At 52.3% G+C, this 16,376-nt stretch overlaps 5 protein-coding genes and 1 pseudogene across 6 annotated transcripts, besides 1 other annotated feature; 1 reads left to right on the plus strand and 5 right to left on the minus strand.

The window, feature by feature from the left end:
* Window positions 1-186: 186 nt before the first annotated feature.
* On the minus strand, window positions 187-1,968 carry NCS54_01062900 (annotated as a pseudogene). Its single transcript has 4 exons — window positions 1,752-1,968; window positions 1,214-1,701; window positions 902-1,159; window positions 187-849 (listed from the first exon to the last, which is right to left on the minus strand).
* Window positions 187-1,968: a sequence feature.
* Window positions 1,969-2,596: 628 nt separating this feature from the next.
* Window positions 2,597-7,671, plus strand: NCS54_01063000 (PA14 domain-containing protein; the record flags this gene model as incomplete). The annotated part of the gene is made up of 6 exons (XM_053155932.1): window positions 2,597-2,681; window positions 2,732-2,981; window positions 3,041-3,713; window positions 3,766-5,204; window positions 5,498-5,706; window positions 5,759-7,671. 6 exons carry the CDS (start codon window positions 2,597-2,599, stop codon window positions 7,669-7,671), a joined length of 4,569 nt encoding a protein of 1,522 aa, XP_053011907.1.
* Window positions 7,672-9,114: 1,443 nt separating this feature from the next.
* NCS54_01063100 (Hypothetical protein) lies at window positions 9,115-10,065 on the minus strand (the record flags this gene model as incomplete). Its single annotated transcript, XM_053155933.1, has 1 exon — window positions 9,115-10,065. The coding sequence occupies exon 1, from the start codon at window positions 9,904-9,906 to the stop codon at window positions 9,115-9,117; it is 792 nt and encodes a 263-aa protein (XP_053011908.1). The 5' UTR covers window positions 9,907-10,065.
* Window positions 10,066-11,460: 1,395 nt separating this feature from the next.
* On the minus strand, window positions 11,461-12,971 carry NCS54_01063200 (Hypothetical protein; the record flags this gene model as incomplete). Its single annotated transcript, XM_053155934.1, has 3 exons — window positions 11,461-11,918; window positions 11,967-12,176; window positions 12,227-12,971. The coding sequence occupies 3 exons, from the start codon at window positions 12,969-12,971 to the stop codon at window positions 11,461-11,463; spliced, it is 1,413 nt and encodes a 470-aa protein (XP_053011909.1).
* A 694-nt stretch (window positions 12,972-13,665) lies between these two features.
* Window positions 13,666-14,394, minus strand: NCS54_01063300 (AKAP7-NLS domain-containing protein; the record flags this gene model as incomplete). The annotated part of the gene is made up of 1 exon (XM_053155935.1): window positions 13,666-14,394. One exon carries the CDS (start codon window positions 14,392-14,394, stop codon window positions 13,666-13,668), a length of 729 nt encoding a protein of 242 aa, XP_053011910.1.
* A 1,226-nt stretch (window positions 14,395-15,620) lies between these two features.
* On the minus strand, window positions 15,621-16,234 carry NCS54_01063400 (HPt domain-containing protein; the record flags this gene model as incomplete). The annotated part of the gene is made up of 3 exons (XM_053155936.1): window positions 15,621-15,885; window positions 15,995-16,152; window positions 16,211-16,234. The coding sequence occupies 3 exons, from the start codon at window positions 16,232-16,234 to the stop codon at window positions 15,621-15,623; spliced, it is 447 nt and encodes a 148-aa protein (XP_053011911.1).
* Between the last annotated feature and the right edge of the window lie 142 nt (window positions 16,235-16,376).

Genomic DNA, 16,376 nt, shown 5'->3' on the forward strand with positions numbered 1-16,376 from the left:
TCAGTAGGGGAGGTGAATTTATCTCTTGAATATGGAGCTATAGATATATATTAATACCCTAGGTTGAGTATGAAGCCATGTCGTCACTGTTCTCCTTGATACTGTGCCCAATTCCATCTCTTGCAGCCGTCATTGATACCAACAAAGTCAAGTTGTCGTCCTACTGTAACCCCATTCAACCATACTCTACTCATCCGCCTTGGAGAAACCCATCTCATCAATGTGACTGACATCTCCACACTCCAGTTTCGTGGCCTCCCTCGCAGCTCCAGCAACATCTTGTCCATCAAATAACTCACTAATCTCCTCCAAAGAACGGCCCTTTGTCTCAGGAAGAAGGAACCAGTTCGCAACAACAGCAACAGCCGTGATACAGCAGAAGAGAATGTAGTAGCGCCACCCAATCGCATCAAGTGCGATAGGGTTGACAAACGACAGGACCACAAGTGAGCCGTACACAATACCAAGCTCGAGACTCAATCCCTTGGACCGAATAGAGTACTGTAGAATCTCGGTGGGATAAGCAAAGACAAGAGGCGTGTATGCCAAGTCGTAGTGGAAAAAGTAGACAAAGATGAAGACAATAACTGCGACTCCCAGCCCGCTCGAGTTCTCAATAGTGAACCTGGCGGAGCAAATGGTCCAGATGACGAATGAAATGAGCATGCCAATACCGGACCAGTTCCAGAGGGTTCTTCTACCGAGACGGTCGACTAAGAATGCTGCGACGATGGCGGCGACAAAGTTGAAGAGTTGGAGTAGACCGTTGATCAGAGTCTGGGTATCGGGGTCCTTGACTCCGACGGTGTCGAGAACGAGAGTGAGGTAGAAAGAGACGACGCTGTTACCCTGTTGCACATGTCAGCCTGAATTTACTTTACGAGATCGTCTGGTTACTTACAACCCACTGAGAGAAGAAGCCCAGTAAACAAGTGATCAAGGTTCGCTTCCTATTGCCAGGAGTTGCCACAAGGGCGGTCCACTTGACACCCTCGGCCGCCTTGTCAATCTCGAGAGCTCTGGTGATCTCATTCATCTCAAATGTGACAAGGGGGTGATCCTCGTCACCGCCAGTGTGGAATGTCGCGAGAGTAGCTCTGGCCTCTTGGCTTCTGTCGTTGGCAATAAGCCATCGAGGGGACTCGGGGAGCTTCCACCACTGCAGGATGCTTTAGTATCTTGTTCCGGATCGGAGTCAAGCTGTGGAACTTACAAACAGGAGCTGGAGGATAGGAAGACCACCTTGCAAGATAGAAGGGCCCCTCCACGCCCAAACACTGGCCGGCATGTGCTTTTGCAAGCCATATGTGCTCCAGGCAGCAATAATTGAACCAAAGTAGTAAAAAGTCCAAAAGAGCGCCGTGTAAATTCCACGATGAGTAGGGTAGCACAGCTCGGATATAAGCATCGGACTCGGCTGGATGATGGTAATCGCACCAACGCCCACCAGGACTCGTGAAGCTACAAACATGCCATAGTTGACCGCAGCAGCTTGGATAACCGAAGCGAGCGTGATGACGACGCCGCCGAGGAGAAGCGTCTTCTTTCGGCCGATCTTGTCGGAGAGCAGACCGCAGAGAGGCAGGGCGAGGATGGAACCGAAAGACTGGGCGGCGTTGACGAAGCCGAGAGTGTGGCCCTTGGGATTGTTGAAGTCGTTTTTCCATGATGGAAGTGCTTGGAGTCCGTTCATCAACGAACCTGGAGATATTAATGTTAGAACGGAATGAGTGTTGGTATAGGAGAGTTACCGTCAAAGCCAGCCACGGAGGAGGACATGAGTGGGATCAGGAGTAACAGATTGAGCTTCAGAAGATGCGGCACACGGTACCAAGGCTTAGAGTCCCGAGGAAGCACTTCTGCCAGAGCATGGCCCGAAGGCTCGTTGTTCTTCTTTAGACCCATTGCGTAGAGAAGTTGGCTGAAGCTTGGAGTGCTGAATGTTCGTCTGGTGGTCGCAGCAGAGTGTCTATTATATCTACAACATACATGCGGGGCTCCACTGCCGCTACCCCAGCTCCCCCAGGTTGGATTTTCGCATCATTCCGTCTGGTGAACGCGATTGTTGGTCTAGAACCTAGCTCAGTTGGTTCGAGGAGAGTCGGCAAGCAGTGAATTGAACTAGCATACTTCTCGGGGAGAGACGGCAAGCGTCCTCTGACACCCGACAGCCCAATAGGAGCTCTTGGATCGCCTTTCGTGATCCTAGCACCTTGGTGGATCTCTGTTCGGGGAGCGTCGGCAAGCAACACCATGCTAGGAGTTACACTAGGTACCAATGTTACAAGTCAAAGTGCTGAAGATTTGAGGCAAATGATTAAAATTCCTGTGGGGAGCCCCTCCCTTGACATGATTCCCTGGCTTTCAAGTCACAAGGTCTGGAAATCCTTTCGATAAAATGTGACCCCTTCCATCTCCCACCGCTTCGGACAGAACTAGCCCGAACCAACTACACCTTCTTTGAGCCTTCAGGCTGCATAGTCTACGCAAATAAAAGCACTTCTCAGTGGATGAGAGTATTATCTGGTAGCTTGTGGCAAGGTCTCGTTGACAACTCAACACATTTCCCTATTCGGACCCTCCGCTACGTCACACTATGGGCAGCCTGCATTTTACAACGCCGTCCCGGGAGAAACTTCTCCAAGACATGACTACTAGCGAGAAGATAGCCTTGCTATCGGGTAATATCCCTACTGCATTTGTACTCTTGTCCTCGCTAACAGACTAACAGGTGTTGACTTTTGGCACACGGCTAGCATCCCACGCCTCAACATCCCCAAGCTTCGCATGTCGGATGGCCCAAATGGCGTTCGGGGCACCAAGTTCTTTGACAGTGTTCCTGCAGCCTGTTTGCCTTGCGGGACAGCTTTGGGTGCGACGTGGAACAAAGAGCTAATGAAGGAGGCGGGAGACCTGATCGCTCGCGAGTGTCATGCCAAGAGTGCTCATGTCTGGCTGGGACCAACGGTCAACATCCAGAGGTACGTAACCGACGGCTATAACTCACGCTCGAAGGCCTTCTGACCAATTGCAATTGTAGAAGTCCTCTCGGCGGACGAGGATTCGAGTCCTTCTCTGAAGATCCCCTTCTGAACGGGATTATGGCCGGTGCCATAATCTCAAGCGTCCAAAAGGGCGGCATCGGATCATCTCTGAAGCACTTTGTGGCCAATGACATGGAACACGAGCGCACTCTCGTAGACTGCCGCATCAGTCAGCGTGCGCTGCGTGAAATCTATCTCCTCCCTTTTCAGTTGGCTATCCGGGATGCCAATCCCTGGGCCCTCATGACGGCGTACAACAGGGTCAACGGCTTCCACATGTGCGAGAACTCTGATATCCTACAAGATATCGTACGAAGAGAGTGGAACTATGATGGGTGCATCCTAAGTGACTGGTTTGGAACGTATTCGACTGTCGAGGCCATCAATGCTGGCTTAGATCTCGAGATGCCAGGCCCAACGGAGTGGAGAGGCAAAAAGGTATCGACTGCCATGAGTGTGGGCAAGATAAGCAATGAGACCATCAACCAGAGGGCATCTTCTGTCTTGAAGCTTATCGAGAGGTGCTCAAAGTCGGGGATCCCAGAGTCGGGTCCCGAAATTTGTCTTGACTCTGCGAGTGACCGCGATGTCTTAAGGAGGTTGGGATCTGAAAGCATAGTTCTTCTCAAAAATGAGAGAAACATTCTACCTTTGAATGGCTGTAAGAGTGTAAGCATGTCAATTACTAATCATTCTTCGCTCGATGCTAATCAATACCTAGATTGCAGTCATTGGGCCCAACCTGAAGAAACCCTTCTTCTGTGGTGGAGGATCAGCATCGCTCCGGCCTTATCGTTCAGTATCCATCCTCGAGGGACTAAACGCCCAATTGGAAAAGCCAGTTCAATATGCCGAGGCCTGTCGAATCTACAACATGCTGCCAGTTCTGGGGGATCTAGTCCGAAGTCCAAAGAGCGGGAAACTCGGCCATTTCCTGATGAGCATCTACAGCTCACCACCATGGGAGGACAAGCACACCCCGCTGGAAACGTTCGAGCTTGATGACACAAACATTGTTCTCTACGACTATAGCAACCCTGCTACCCCTGACAACGTTCTCTTTGCCACTATCGAAGCCGACTTTGTGGTTGAGCAAGCCGAGACATATGCATTTGGCCTCACGGTTGCCGGTACCGCCAAGTTATACCTCGATGATAAACTCATTGTCGACAACGCAGAGAAGCAAACCAGAGGAGAAAGCTTTTTTGGGTCAGGTAGTGTGGAAGAGATCGGCTATACTAAACTCGAGGCCGGCAAGGTGTACCGTCTTAAAGTGGATTTCGGCAGCGCTGCAACCTCCAATCTCAACAAAGCCGGAGCACCAGTCTTTGGAGCTGGAGGTGTACGTATTGGCTGTGCCCCTTGCGCAGAGCAAGGATCGGATCTCGACAATGCCGTGGAGCTGGCAAAGACGGTGGATCAAGTCGTGTTATCCGTTGGCTTGGGCCCTGAGTGGGAGTCGGAGGGTTCAGACCGTACTGAACTTGGACTCCCTGGACGACAGGCCGAGTTGATATCAAGAGTATGCGCCGTCAACAAAAACGTTGTCGTCGTTATCCAATCCGGTACTCCTGTCTCGGGACCATGGAACGAAGTTCCCGCTGTGCTGCAGACGTGGTACGGCGGCAACGAGAGCGGCCACAGCATCGCCGATGTTCTCCTAGGCAAAACGAGTCCATCCGGGAAGCTACCCCTTTCGTGGCCAATGCACATCGAGGATACGCCTGCTTTCCTTAGCTACAGGTCCGAGGCCGGAAGATGCTACTACACCGAGGATATCCACGTTGGCTACCGCTTCTATGAAAAGACCAAGCGACCCGTTCAATGGCCGTTTGGGCACGGCCTCTCGTATGCTTCCTTCGAGTTGGATCACTTGACAGTTACCTTGGATGGTTCTGGCCTTGATAGTCAGCTACACATCTCAGTTGCAGTAACCAACACTTCCGTCATAGACGGCAGCGAGACCTGTCAGGCCTATGTGAAGCGGATCAGTGAGTCCAAGGTTTCACGACCCATCAAAGAACTAAAGGGATTCACCAAGGCCTTTGTTCCGGCTGGAGAGACAAAGTTGGCTTACATCACCATCCCTCTCAAGTATGCCACGAGTATCTGGGATGAGACGTCGGGTGCTTGGCTGATGGAGAGCGGGAGCTTTGAGGTGTTGGTTGGGAATAGCAGCGCATTTACACCGCTGTCAAGTCTTTTTCATGTAGCTTCCTCTTTGGAGTGGAAAGGCATATGAGAACTGTAGTTATATAGGACATTGATGAATAGGTAGATAAATCCGAGAAAGCCCACGTGTAAGAGGGAGAAGCTCTGATGGCCTGTGGTGATAGCGGATGAGCACTAACATTACAGCGGCCCCACTATGCAGCTCCCACCGGGATTCGCAAACCCAACCGGACCAACCTCCAATTCCGAGATCACCACTTTTTTTAAACCACCATCTTCAGCTTCGCACTCTCCTTCGAAGCCAATTGCTACCTCGCATGGCCAATCACGGCCCAGAGCTCCCCCGAGGAATATAATGGAATGACTACGGCAGCCACAGTCTTTCACCATGCCCCTCGGCCCATCTCCATCGCCGAGTTTAGAGATGCCGTCGAAGCTGTGTGCCGGCCGCGATTCCCCGCGGCTCGGTCTGCCAGGCCTCAGCGCGTAGGTATGTTGCTCCAGGACGTCTAATTGAGTAACTGTACTAATTTATGGGTTAGTACTGGCCATCAGCGGAGGGGTTGATTCCATGGCCCTGGCCTTTCTCACTTCCCGCATGCTCCAGACCTTCCGCCACGCAAAGATCGCCGACAATCCCGCCCACGGCGCCCTTGCCGTCGTCATTGATCACAGACTGCGCGACGAGAGCACCGAAGAGGCTATACAGGTCGCAAAGGAGCTGAGGAAGCTCGACCTCAAAACTACCGTCACGGCACTCGCCTGGAAGGAGGAGAAACGCAACGGCCTTGATCCTCGCAAGCTCCCGAACCTCGAGGGACTCGCTCGAACGTATCGATACCGCGCTCTCGGGAACCACTGCAACTACCTGGGCGCTACGAGCCTCTTCTTTGCGCATCATCGAGACGACCAATACGAGACGGTTCTGATGCGATTGCTTGGAGGACATGGATATCGAGGGCTGCAGGGGATACGGGAGGCAAACTCGATCCCCGAGTGTTACGACATGCACGGCGTATACAAGAGCGGCCTGATCGATGACCAACGCCAGGAGTACCCCTTTCTCAGTTTTAAGCCGCCTATACGGGAAATGAAGCGCCTGCGATCCATCTTTCGAGACGAGAAGATGGCCGAGCCACGGAACGGCCTCAAACGCTTTGGTGGAACAGAACTTGTTGACCGATATCCGGGGCACAATCCCATGGAAAAGGAACCTAGCGAGCCCTATCTCAAGCCGCTGGAGATCGAAGATGGCGGGGTCATGATCTACAGGCCGCTCCTTGAGTTTGACAAGGATAGGCTCATCGCCACCTGTGAGGCAAACAAGATCCCCTGGGTCGAGGACCGGACCAACAAGGACCCTACTCTGACGACACGGAATGCCATCAGGTACCTGGTCCGGAATCATGAGCTCCCGAAAGCTCTGCAGAAGCCCGCCATCCTGGCCTTGGCCGAACGGGCAAAGCGAAGGACAAAGTTTGAAGAAGCTGAAGCGCATCGCTATCTGGTGCGAGAAGCCATCATCAAAGATTTCGATCCGAATGCGGGAACCTTGTTGATCCAGTTTCCCAACTCGCGCCCCTTCAAGGGACGGCGCAAGAGGCGCTCATTGAATCCAGACAATGAGCTTCGAAAGGAGCACCGGAGACTCATCATGGCTATTGCAGTTCGGAAGCTGATAGACTTTGTCACTCCCGAGTATCATTTGCCGCCTTTGGCCAACCTCGACAACGTCGTGAATCGACTTATCCCTGATCTGGCCCCCAACCGGGGCCCATCTCCTCCAAAAGCCTTTGCCATGTCCGGTGTCTTGTTTGATCCGATAGCACAAGGAAACGCGGTCAAGTGGTTCCTCTCTCGAGCTCCTTACACATCCAATCAACCTCTACCTATGGCGAAGCTGTTCGGGGTTCTGGACCATCGTGTTCGCTTTGATAAGGAGGAGGCCAAGGAGATCGCCGAGGCCAACCCTGGGTCCCGCATCATGGGCTGGAAGAGATCCAAGATGTTTGACGGCCGCTACTGGGTTCGGATTGGATACAACAATCGCCCTGTATTCCTGGTGCAGCCCTACCGAGCAGAGTATGCCAAGGCTTTCCGTAAGGCGCTACCCCCCATGCGGAGGGCTCGGCTTGAAAAGCTGCTTAAGCACTACGCACCGGGCAAGGTCCGATATTCCTTGCCGGCTCTATACGGCGTGGAACGCGAGAGAGATCACTACTCGCAGCATGTGACAACTACGTTGACGCTACTGGCGCTACCATCGCTGGGCATCCATATACCCGGCCTGGAGCGGTGGGTCAAGTATGAAGTTCGGTACAGAAATGTCGACAAGACCCTGCTGGGACATCACCCGAGGGGAGAGAGGACGTCCCATGTGTATTACCGGCCGCTGTTTGGGCCGGTGCGGCGACAGAGATTGAGGCTGATGGGCAAGCATGGACCTCGGCGATGAGCATGTACAGCATGTATGACTATGTAGCATATGGACACTAGGATACCCTCGGTTTGTAGATTATGCATGGATTTGAGACCAAGCAGTGACTGGTGAGGTGCATGTGGAATGCGTCAGAGAGTCAGTTGGGGTGGACAGAAGACGTCACTTGACAGGGCAGACGGAGGGACGTGTGACTGAGACAAGAAGATGTTTTGTTTCTTCGCCCCAGGATAACTCATCTGTGATAGACCAGCCCTACTGTAACGCCAATCTACCAACCCAAGCGAACCAAAGCCCCATCACGACTGCACTTTCTCAGGGCTGTCAACCCTCACCGAATGATTGGATCAAAGTTCCCGTCGTCTTCCAAAACACCACGAAAAATACGATTCAAAAATACCAAGGATACGATTTAAAAAATAGCATCAACACTCAGTGCGTGACTCACCCCTCGTAATGACTCGTTTAATTCGCTGGCTCCAATCGGCTTGCCGTCCATGCTCCGCTTTGAGTCATCTCGTGACAACGTCAAGAGTCGAGCTTCTGCTTGACGTCTGAAACTAATAAACTTGATCCTTGAATGGCATTGGTCCAAGGTAAGAAAACCGTCTGTGTGGTTGGGCTAGGTAGTGAGGCGAAGCTCAATCCAGCCTGCTGTTTGGGCAGCGGTCCATGTAAGCCCGTGAATGAGGCGAGGGTAGCCCTATGAACCACGGTGACGACACATGATCGCTTGGGAGAGGGAAAATTTCTTATATAAATAATAAAATGAGATAGATGTTCTTCTGTTTCAGAAAATCAAGCTCTGTCTTCATTATTTGATTGTGTTTCATTTCTCTTTCCAAGTCAGCATGATTCCCAAGCCCCGTGTCAGTTCCTCCGTCTCGGCCGAATAAATAAGCAAAGACCGGCCAAGGAAGAATTCATTAGCCCTCTCTTACTGCTGCCTAGTCCTTCTCCTTTTCTCTTGTCCTTTCTTCTTCCTCCCTTTTCCCCACCGAACGTAACAAGGCCTGCGACTTCCGTCACCCCGAGAGCCTCCCCGTCCATACCCAATAGCCAGACTCGTTATGAAATATCGCTGATATACTTAAACCGAAACCTTCACCATTTAACATAATCTTTGGATGATACCATGAATCATTCTGTCCTTCCCATGCTCTCTCCATGTATCCCGGATTACCGGGCACTAACCTTGGTAGATCCCCTCGACCGAATGAAATGCCAGCCAGACCACGGGGACCCCCAGGATGAATGCGACGAATCGATGAAATGATGAAACGTAAACGAGAATCATGCCTTGATTGAAAGCCATAACGTGATGAGTTACCGGGCAACGACCCCCGGTTCCGAGACCGAAAGCCGGCCGAGACGGAACTCCACCGGACGGAGAATAAGTGGGCATCGGCCCGGATCGACGACGGACCATTGACGTGAAACGTATAAGAGACACCGAGAAGGCTACCGGTAATATCCCTGCGGACCGCGATCTCGACCGGACCGATGATGACGACGATGCGAACGACCGACCTCGGCTTCCACCACAACCTCTTCCTGTTGACCTGGTCGCCAACCAGCAGGATAGAGATTTGGAATCTGCGGAACCTCATGAAACCTCTTTGCCCACTGGAACACATCCTCAGAGATCAACCCGTGTTGATGAACATGATCGAGAAAGAAAAAGTCAGGCCGCATCTGCTCCCTCGAACAGCCATTACGAAAATGCCAAGCGATATGGCTCATGCGCTCCCGAAAGCACACCTCGCGATCCTCATGACTCTTCGAAACGGCCTTGAAGCGCGGTACGTCGTTGCAGAACCAGCACATGCTGACCCGGGGAAGGATGTTGTTCAGGTGGTGGTCGACAATGTGCGAGATCCAGCTCTCCTCATCGTCAGGGTCAAAGAGGGCGTCACATGCTTGGAAGCCAACGAACTCGCAGACGAGGAGGGACGCCGTGGGTAGGGATGGACGTTGACGATGTGGTGGAGGAGGACCGTGAGGGGGAGGGGCTGTGGAGATGGAGGTGTTGGTTTGGAAGCAAGACGACATGTATGTTGAATTGCTCCTGATGGACCTGTTGAAGCTGCGGGGAGAGGATATGGCAGTGGCTTGATCCGAGAGCATCAGGCTGGGAGGATAATGGCTTGCGGGGACGACAGGGAAGGCATCTCGTATGAGTTGCATACCCTTCTGGGCGTTGAATTCACCGAGGAAGTCATTCACATCGGCGCAGAGGTCAGAAGCAACCATGTTGGAGAGAAGAAAAGGGGCAACAACAAGAATTCGAGGTATGTCGTTCGTCTCACGATGATGAATGACAGCAAGTGCAGGCACACGGAAGCGGTACCCGAGTGAAGCAGACCAGCTGCGATACCAACAAGACAACGACGATGTTTTGGCTCTCCAGACCACGAAGGGGTTGGGAAAAAGAAGCAAGCGGGACGAGAATGGGAAAGTCAATCTACTTATCCCCCCCTCTGCTGCTAACAACGCCGAGCGTCAGCACCAACAAGGCCTATTACGAAAAATACCTCCTTCGACGAAAGCATTTGACGACTCTTCTTGACGAACCGTCGGCCGCCGGCCCCCAAAAACGGTGAACGGCGACACACCAAAAACGACGGCGAATGCAGTGAAAGACAAGGGTCAACGACGTGCATGAAGACGGTTCGAGTGAACGATTGCGGAGGATGATACCTCTACTGAGAAAAGAATATGCGGCGTGTGTCACCATCCCCAACTCGGTGGTGTCAATGTGGCTAACGAAACGTCTGTCGCCCGGACAGTATGGAGGGATGCGTCACAAGGACACTACACGAAGCTTCTTTTGGCGTCCAAGGGGGATACCGAGCGGGGGAGTCGAAGAGACCCCGAAAAGTGAGAGGGTTGAGGCTCAAAATGGGGTCACAGACGGACGTGGTCAAGGATCAGATGCTTCTGCCAATATCGGGGTTTGGTGTGGAATGACCCTGCTCTGTTGACGTGGGGTGGTTGTCAGATGGCTCCCTTTTTTGACGAGGTTTGGACATTGGAGTTGGATGAGTTGGTTGTGAAGGATGCTAACTGACGAATAGAGCTAGACTCGCCCATGACCAGAGAATCGAGACGATATCAAAGCCGGCCTTGAATCAAGAGTTTCTTTGTCTTCCGAGGTACAGACGAATACTCGCACTGCGATACCCATCCCACTTCTACTGCACCCTCGGCTCCGAGTCCTCCACCCGCCAAGCAGGCTACAGCAGATTACATCTTTCCAACAAGAGCCATCTCCCCCGACCGTGAATGCAAAAAGAGGGAATGCTGCGCTGGCCGTTGTTGCATGGGATATTGTGGGGAACAGGGCGCCGTCCTCAGCCCTATGGTGGCGACGGGACATGGGCTCTGACGGATGCAAATGCAATGCCAATCCATTGCCCGACAGAGAAGGTGCCAGTGCAACGGTAGACGGACTTGCCGAACGGTGCGGTGGTACAATGGGAGAGCTCTTTTCATGGGGGATATTCAGGGTTAGACCAATTGAATCTCATACGGTCATGCTATGGTGTCGTAATCTTGCTCTGTAGCTATGTGATGATGCAAATGGCCAATTCGAGCCATGTCTCAGGCCAAGTTTTGTAATTCGTGAATATCATCTGTATCTAATATCAGTTGTGACTCGAAATCACAACATCTGGGGTATAAGTAAATCCACCTCAGGAACTCATCCGTCCTGATGGAAGCTGTATCCAGTTTCTCCATAACAGGAGGTATCAGCCTTCAAAGTAAAGCAGCCGACGAGGAGCTCATGTGATCCAACATGATGTCCTACTCAGGGCTACACAGCACCCTCGCCTTGACAATGATATTCCGGAACTGCAGGTGTCCGCCATTCTCGTCACCGTGCTTGATCACGCCGGGGAATGCAACACAGCAAATCTCTCTCTCTGTCAATGCCTCTTCATCCTCGCCGCCTAGGTCCTCCATCGTCTCGGGCTCAAACATGACCCGTTGGTGAGGTAGCACCGCTGGCATATGCACGCGAAGTACTGCTTTTTGGACCACGAGTAGGCGTGCCAGCTCGATGGAGTTGTTTACAAGAACACGAAGTCCGCTGTCACGCGCTTCAGATGGTGATGTGCCACATAGAGCATCTAGAAGGCGCGTGATTCGGGTGAGTACAGCTTCAGTAAGTGATGAAATCGACTCATCAAGAGCTGTCGAATCTCGACGAAGCAAGGCGAGGGTTGATGATCGCCATTGGTTAATTGCTTCATCGGAAGATGCTACACAAACAAGTAAGCATTGAGCTCCGAGATGTAAGGGGGACGAACCGTATGAGTATAGCATCTTCTCCATCTGTCGAAACTGCTGAGTCTGTTCACTCGAGAGACCAACAAAGTAAGCATCAAACACCATCTCAACCAAGATCCTCGACACGATGGACTGCAAGAGGTGCACCTTCGCTGTTGATGCCAGATCTTCGTACATGGGCACGAGGTCGTTAATCTCGGCCAGCGTCGCCTCGTCCAGCTCGTCCAGCTCTGCTAGGAATTAGCAAACTACCCATGCCAGCAGCAGAAACGTCACTCACTTATCTTGGCTTTGCGAAAGTTGACAATGACCCAATTCTGTAGGCCATTGCCCAACCTCGCCATCCCATCCCCAAAAACCTCATCGCACGTTTGTCCATCTGTCCTTGTGCTGTTGCTCACCCACTCCTTCAACCCTCTCACCTGTCCCCTCAGCCCCCTAATCTCATTATCCCGCTCCTTGAGTTCCCGGCGCAGAACCTCCCACCCCTCACGGAGCTCTTCCCTCTCGCCCTCCCTCACCTCGACCTCGGCGCGCAGCAGCCGCAGTTCCGTGTCGGTCCGCAGAAACTGTTGGTTGAGCGCACTGTGCTTGGCCTGCCAAAAGGTGGCCGTCTCGCTCTCATTCTGGCTCAGCTTGTCCAGCTCGCGGTGGAACTCGCGCTCCATTATGCCCATTTCCTTTTCCAAGTATGCAATCCTTTCGTCCTTTTCCTTGAGGGCGGCCTCGAGCTCACGCTCTCTTTCTTTCTTCTCCCGTTTCTCCCTTCGTTCCTTGCGCTCTTTCTCGCGGTCTTTATCCTTGATACTACCACTCCTTGTAGCAGTGGCATCCTTCTCTTTGCGTTCCGTCAGCGGCGCACCGCCCTCGATGGTCTCTTCGGGGCTCGAGACGGTGTTTGCTGCCATGGCGGCTCGTGGGGGCAGGGCGGGCATGCTGTTTCGGTTGGGATTCGATACGCCGGTGCGCAGGGTGTGGGCGGAAGAGTTGCCGGGCCCAGGACGGCGTTTCTCAGAGGTGTTCATGGTTGCGAGGAGGCGGAGCTGCGGAGGGGATGACTAGGCTTATGACGGGCGGCTGGAGGATGGTCAAGTCGTTCTGGTGGCTGAGTCGGAGGCCAGGCGAAGCTGGTTCCGCATGGTTGCAGTCGTCAAGTACACGTAGTGGAAACGATTGTATGAAGGCTAAAACAATCCAGGGGTTATGAGACGTTGACGGGGGTGCGCCGTTGATGACGTCCGCTGTTGAGTCGGTGCCTGGAGGAGCTGAAGCGTAGTCAAATCATCACGTAACCTCCGTCAGACGACAAGCTCAAGGCCGCTGCCCACTGAAGGCCCCCGGAACCCCGGGGATTTTAGCGGCCGTGGCGGGGCATGTAAGCGTTCCCGCCGGCCTATCTCCCGCTATCGTGGTCGCATTTGTGACCCATTGCAACATTGAAAAGAATTATGCGCATTATTCAAATCAAGAGGCTGTTGCTTCCAAAGGATTAGCATTTAATTAAGCTCACTTTCGATCAAAATATCGACCAATCGATATCAGATCAATTTCTTGCTGCCTTGCTGCGGCCAATCTTACGCGCAACCACAACTAGGCTCCCGTGATATGGAAATCGTAACGAGATGAAAAATCAAAAGGCTCATGTGTCTTCAACACCACCGTGGCTAGATGCTGATAAATCCAATCTCGTATGTGCCTCTCGAGCCGCCAGGCTACAGCTTAAAACTCGACCTCGGCCTCAACCTCGTACGTCTCGTCATCCGTCCCCTCAATCTTCTTTGCGCCCATCCGGCACAGCGTCACCTTTTCGAGAGGCATATTCTCCATCCAGACGTAGTCGTCGTACCGACTGACCATGTCCTGCGCGTCAATCGTCAGCTTCTCGCGTCTCCGTCCCCGCCCATTCTTGACGTAGATGGTGTTGATGACAGTTGCGTGGAGCAGCAACGGACGGTTCTCCTCGGCCATGAGTCCAGCCTCCTGAAACGTGTTCTTTATCTGCTCGCAGAACCTGTAGAGTATCCCGTCCGTATCAACGGGGGGTGCGTATAGGACGGAAGTTTTGGCTGGTGTTTGCATAGCGTGTAAACCTTGCAGTGTTATAGAAAGCGGTCCCTCTCCAGCAGTAGAGCTGTTCTCTGCAGAAGCAAGGCCCATCTGGACAGCTTTACTTTGCAGAAAGGCGTTCCTCACATTAGAAAGCATATCTCGTAGTCGCAGGCTTTTCAAGACCTCAGTAGCTTGTTCGATGCCATCATCCTTCAAACTCATGACACCCAGGGTCAAATGCATCGTGCCTTGAGGGCGGACTGCATCCGGCGGTACCCCAAAGCTCATGGGGCTGGTGACATCTGCTTTGAAAGCAGCCAAGCTCCCGGACAGCTGTGGACTTGCCAGGGGTATACACACAAAGTGTGTTGGAGCTGCCCTGACTGGCTTGGGCGGCATTGTTCAACGGCTCGAGCAAGGGAGTAGTTTTGTTTTTTGAGCGAAAGGCTTCCGAGATGGCCCAGGGAAGGACACTTGTCGACCTTGAAACAAGTTCGTATACCTGGTACTCTGGATGAAAGTAAGGGTAAGATGAAAGAGACAGATCGAGCCTTCAGTTGTGAGAGTCTAGTCCAGGTGTGTCTGCCTACATGGGTTAGCATCAAAGGTCCAAGACTCCTGTTTAGCTTAGGATCACGTTAAGTAAATGAGAGAGAATAGAAAAATGCGCATCCAACAATAGAAAATTGAAAATATCTACCCCCTCGATAGTAGATCTGGAGTATCGGTTGATGTAACCGACATGTGGTCCGCAAGCCAAACCCTTCACGGGACAATCGTCATAGGTGACACTAGAAATAGATATTGACGTACCTTCCACGTATTTGATGCTGTACAATGAAGCTCAATAGTCGCACACGCCGTACCCGGTGTCGGTTAGTGTCACGCTGACCGTTGGGATGATGTCAGGTCTTGGTGTTGTGAAAGGCTGACCCAATTTGTCCACCGTTGGTAAGCTGTCAAGGAGCCTACCCCACAATTGCTTGAGCTTGGGCTTTGACACCGTTCAGGTTCAGCAACAGGGTGCCCATCCAGAGACTTCTGAATTCATCCGTCATCTTGATGTTTGTTCATAACTGTGAACAGTCGATATCAGAATCCTGGGCCCAACTCATACAAGATTGCCAACCACATTCTTTATGACCTCAAGCAGGAATGCTGGAAAAATACCACCATCATGATACTGACAAGTAGTTATCCAACATCAATCTTGTCATGACCGGTACAAAAGGGGCTGAGTGAAGGCTCTGCTACGTACAAGGCCATTGCCATCTGTCACAGGTATATCTTCTGAAATAGTTGTTCAATTCATCGCGGGGCACCCTGGCCCTTTTCTGCGCCGTCTGTGCAATGCCTCTCCTTGTCCATCCTTGACTTGGTCTGCCACGCCGAGTCTCAAGCCTTTTCAATGGCAGGGGTATCTGCCTCAAATCGCCCTCAACCTTTTTCTTCCCCTTGCTCTTCAACACAGCGAGCCGTTTGTCGAATCGAAATCGTCCGCTCCAAAGACATGGGCAGAGGTTCTTGGGTGGAACGTTGTGTCCTGAACCAGTTACTGCCTCGATACTAATCTCACGAATACCACTCGTCTCTTTCCAGCATCTCCATGTGAAAATGTTGCTGCTTTAGTCATTCTTCTCGAGCCCCTCGTAATATTTTCTCAAAGCTTTCTCGACATCGGCGTAATCCTTCTTGACAGCATCGAAGGCCGCCTTGATGCCCGCGAGGCAAATCTGTTCGTCGGGTTCGGGGGTTCCGTCAACATTCTCATGCTTTCCGTATCGTTGAATCTTTTCACAGCCGTCTCTAACCTTGACGAGTCCTAGCGTCGCCGATGAGCCCTTCAGGAAGTGACCCAGGGAAGATAGGTTGTCAAGGTCTCTCTTCTCCCTGTTGGCAACACCGGAAGACAAGTGGTTAGCCATGGCCTCGCGCGTCCAAGCATGGATGTAAACCATGTGCAAGCCAAAAGCCTAGCAAATGGTGATTTGAAACTCACAAAGCTTCGTCGATCTGAGTGAACGTCTCTTCGGCCTGCTCAAAGAAGCCGAAGACAATAGATGAGCTGAAATCATGATCATCGGGATCGTCCATCTCAAGAATCTGGCTAAAGGTAACCATGTCAACACCGTCGCCGAGGTCAGAGCCCTCGTTGAGCTGTATTGGCCTGTCAGGGACTACGCTAGGACTCAATATTGGAACAGAGTCCACATACCTTATTATCCTCAGCTGGTGACATTTTGTTGGCGGGTATCTCTATGTTTTCCTATGACGGAAGGGTATATTGACGTGAATGGAGAGGAACCGTGCTAGAAGCTCCGGAACAACAGCGTGGGGCCGGCGGAGGATAACGATCCACGGGTGGAGAGGGAGAGACCTGG

Source organism: Fusarium falciforme, chromosome 8 (assembly GCF_026873545.1).
Source record: "Fusarium falciforme chromosome 8, complete sequence".
NCBI classification, from domain to species: domain Eukaryota; kingdom Fungi; phylum Ascomycota; class Sordariomycetes; order Hypocreales; family Nectriaceae; genus Fusarium; species Fusarium falciforme.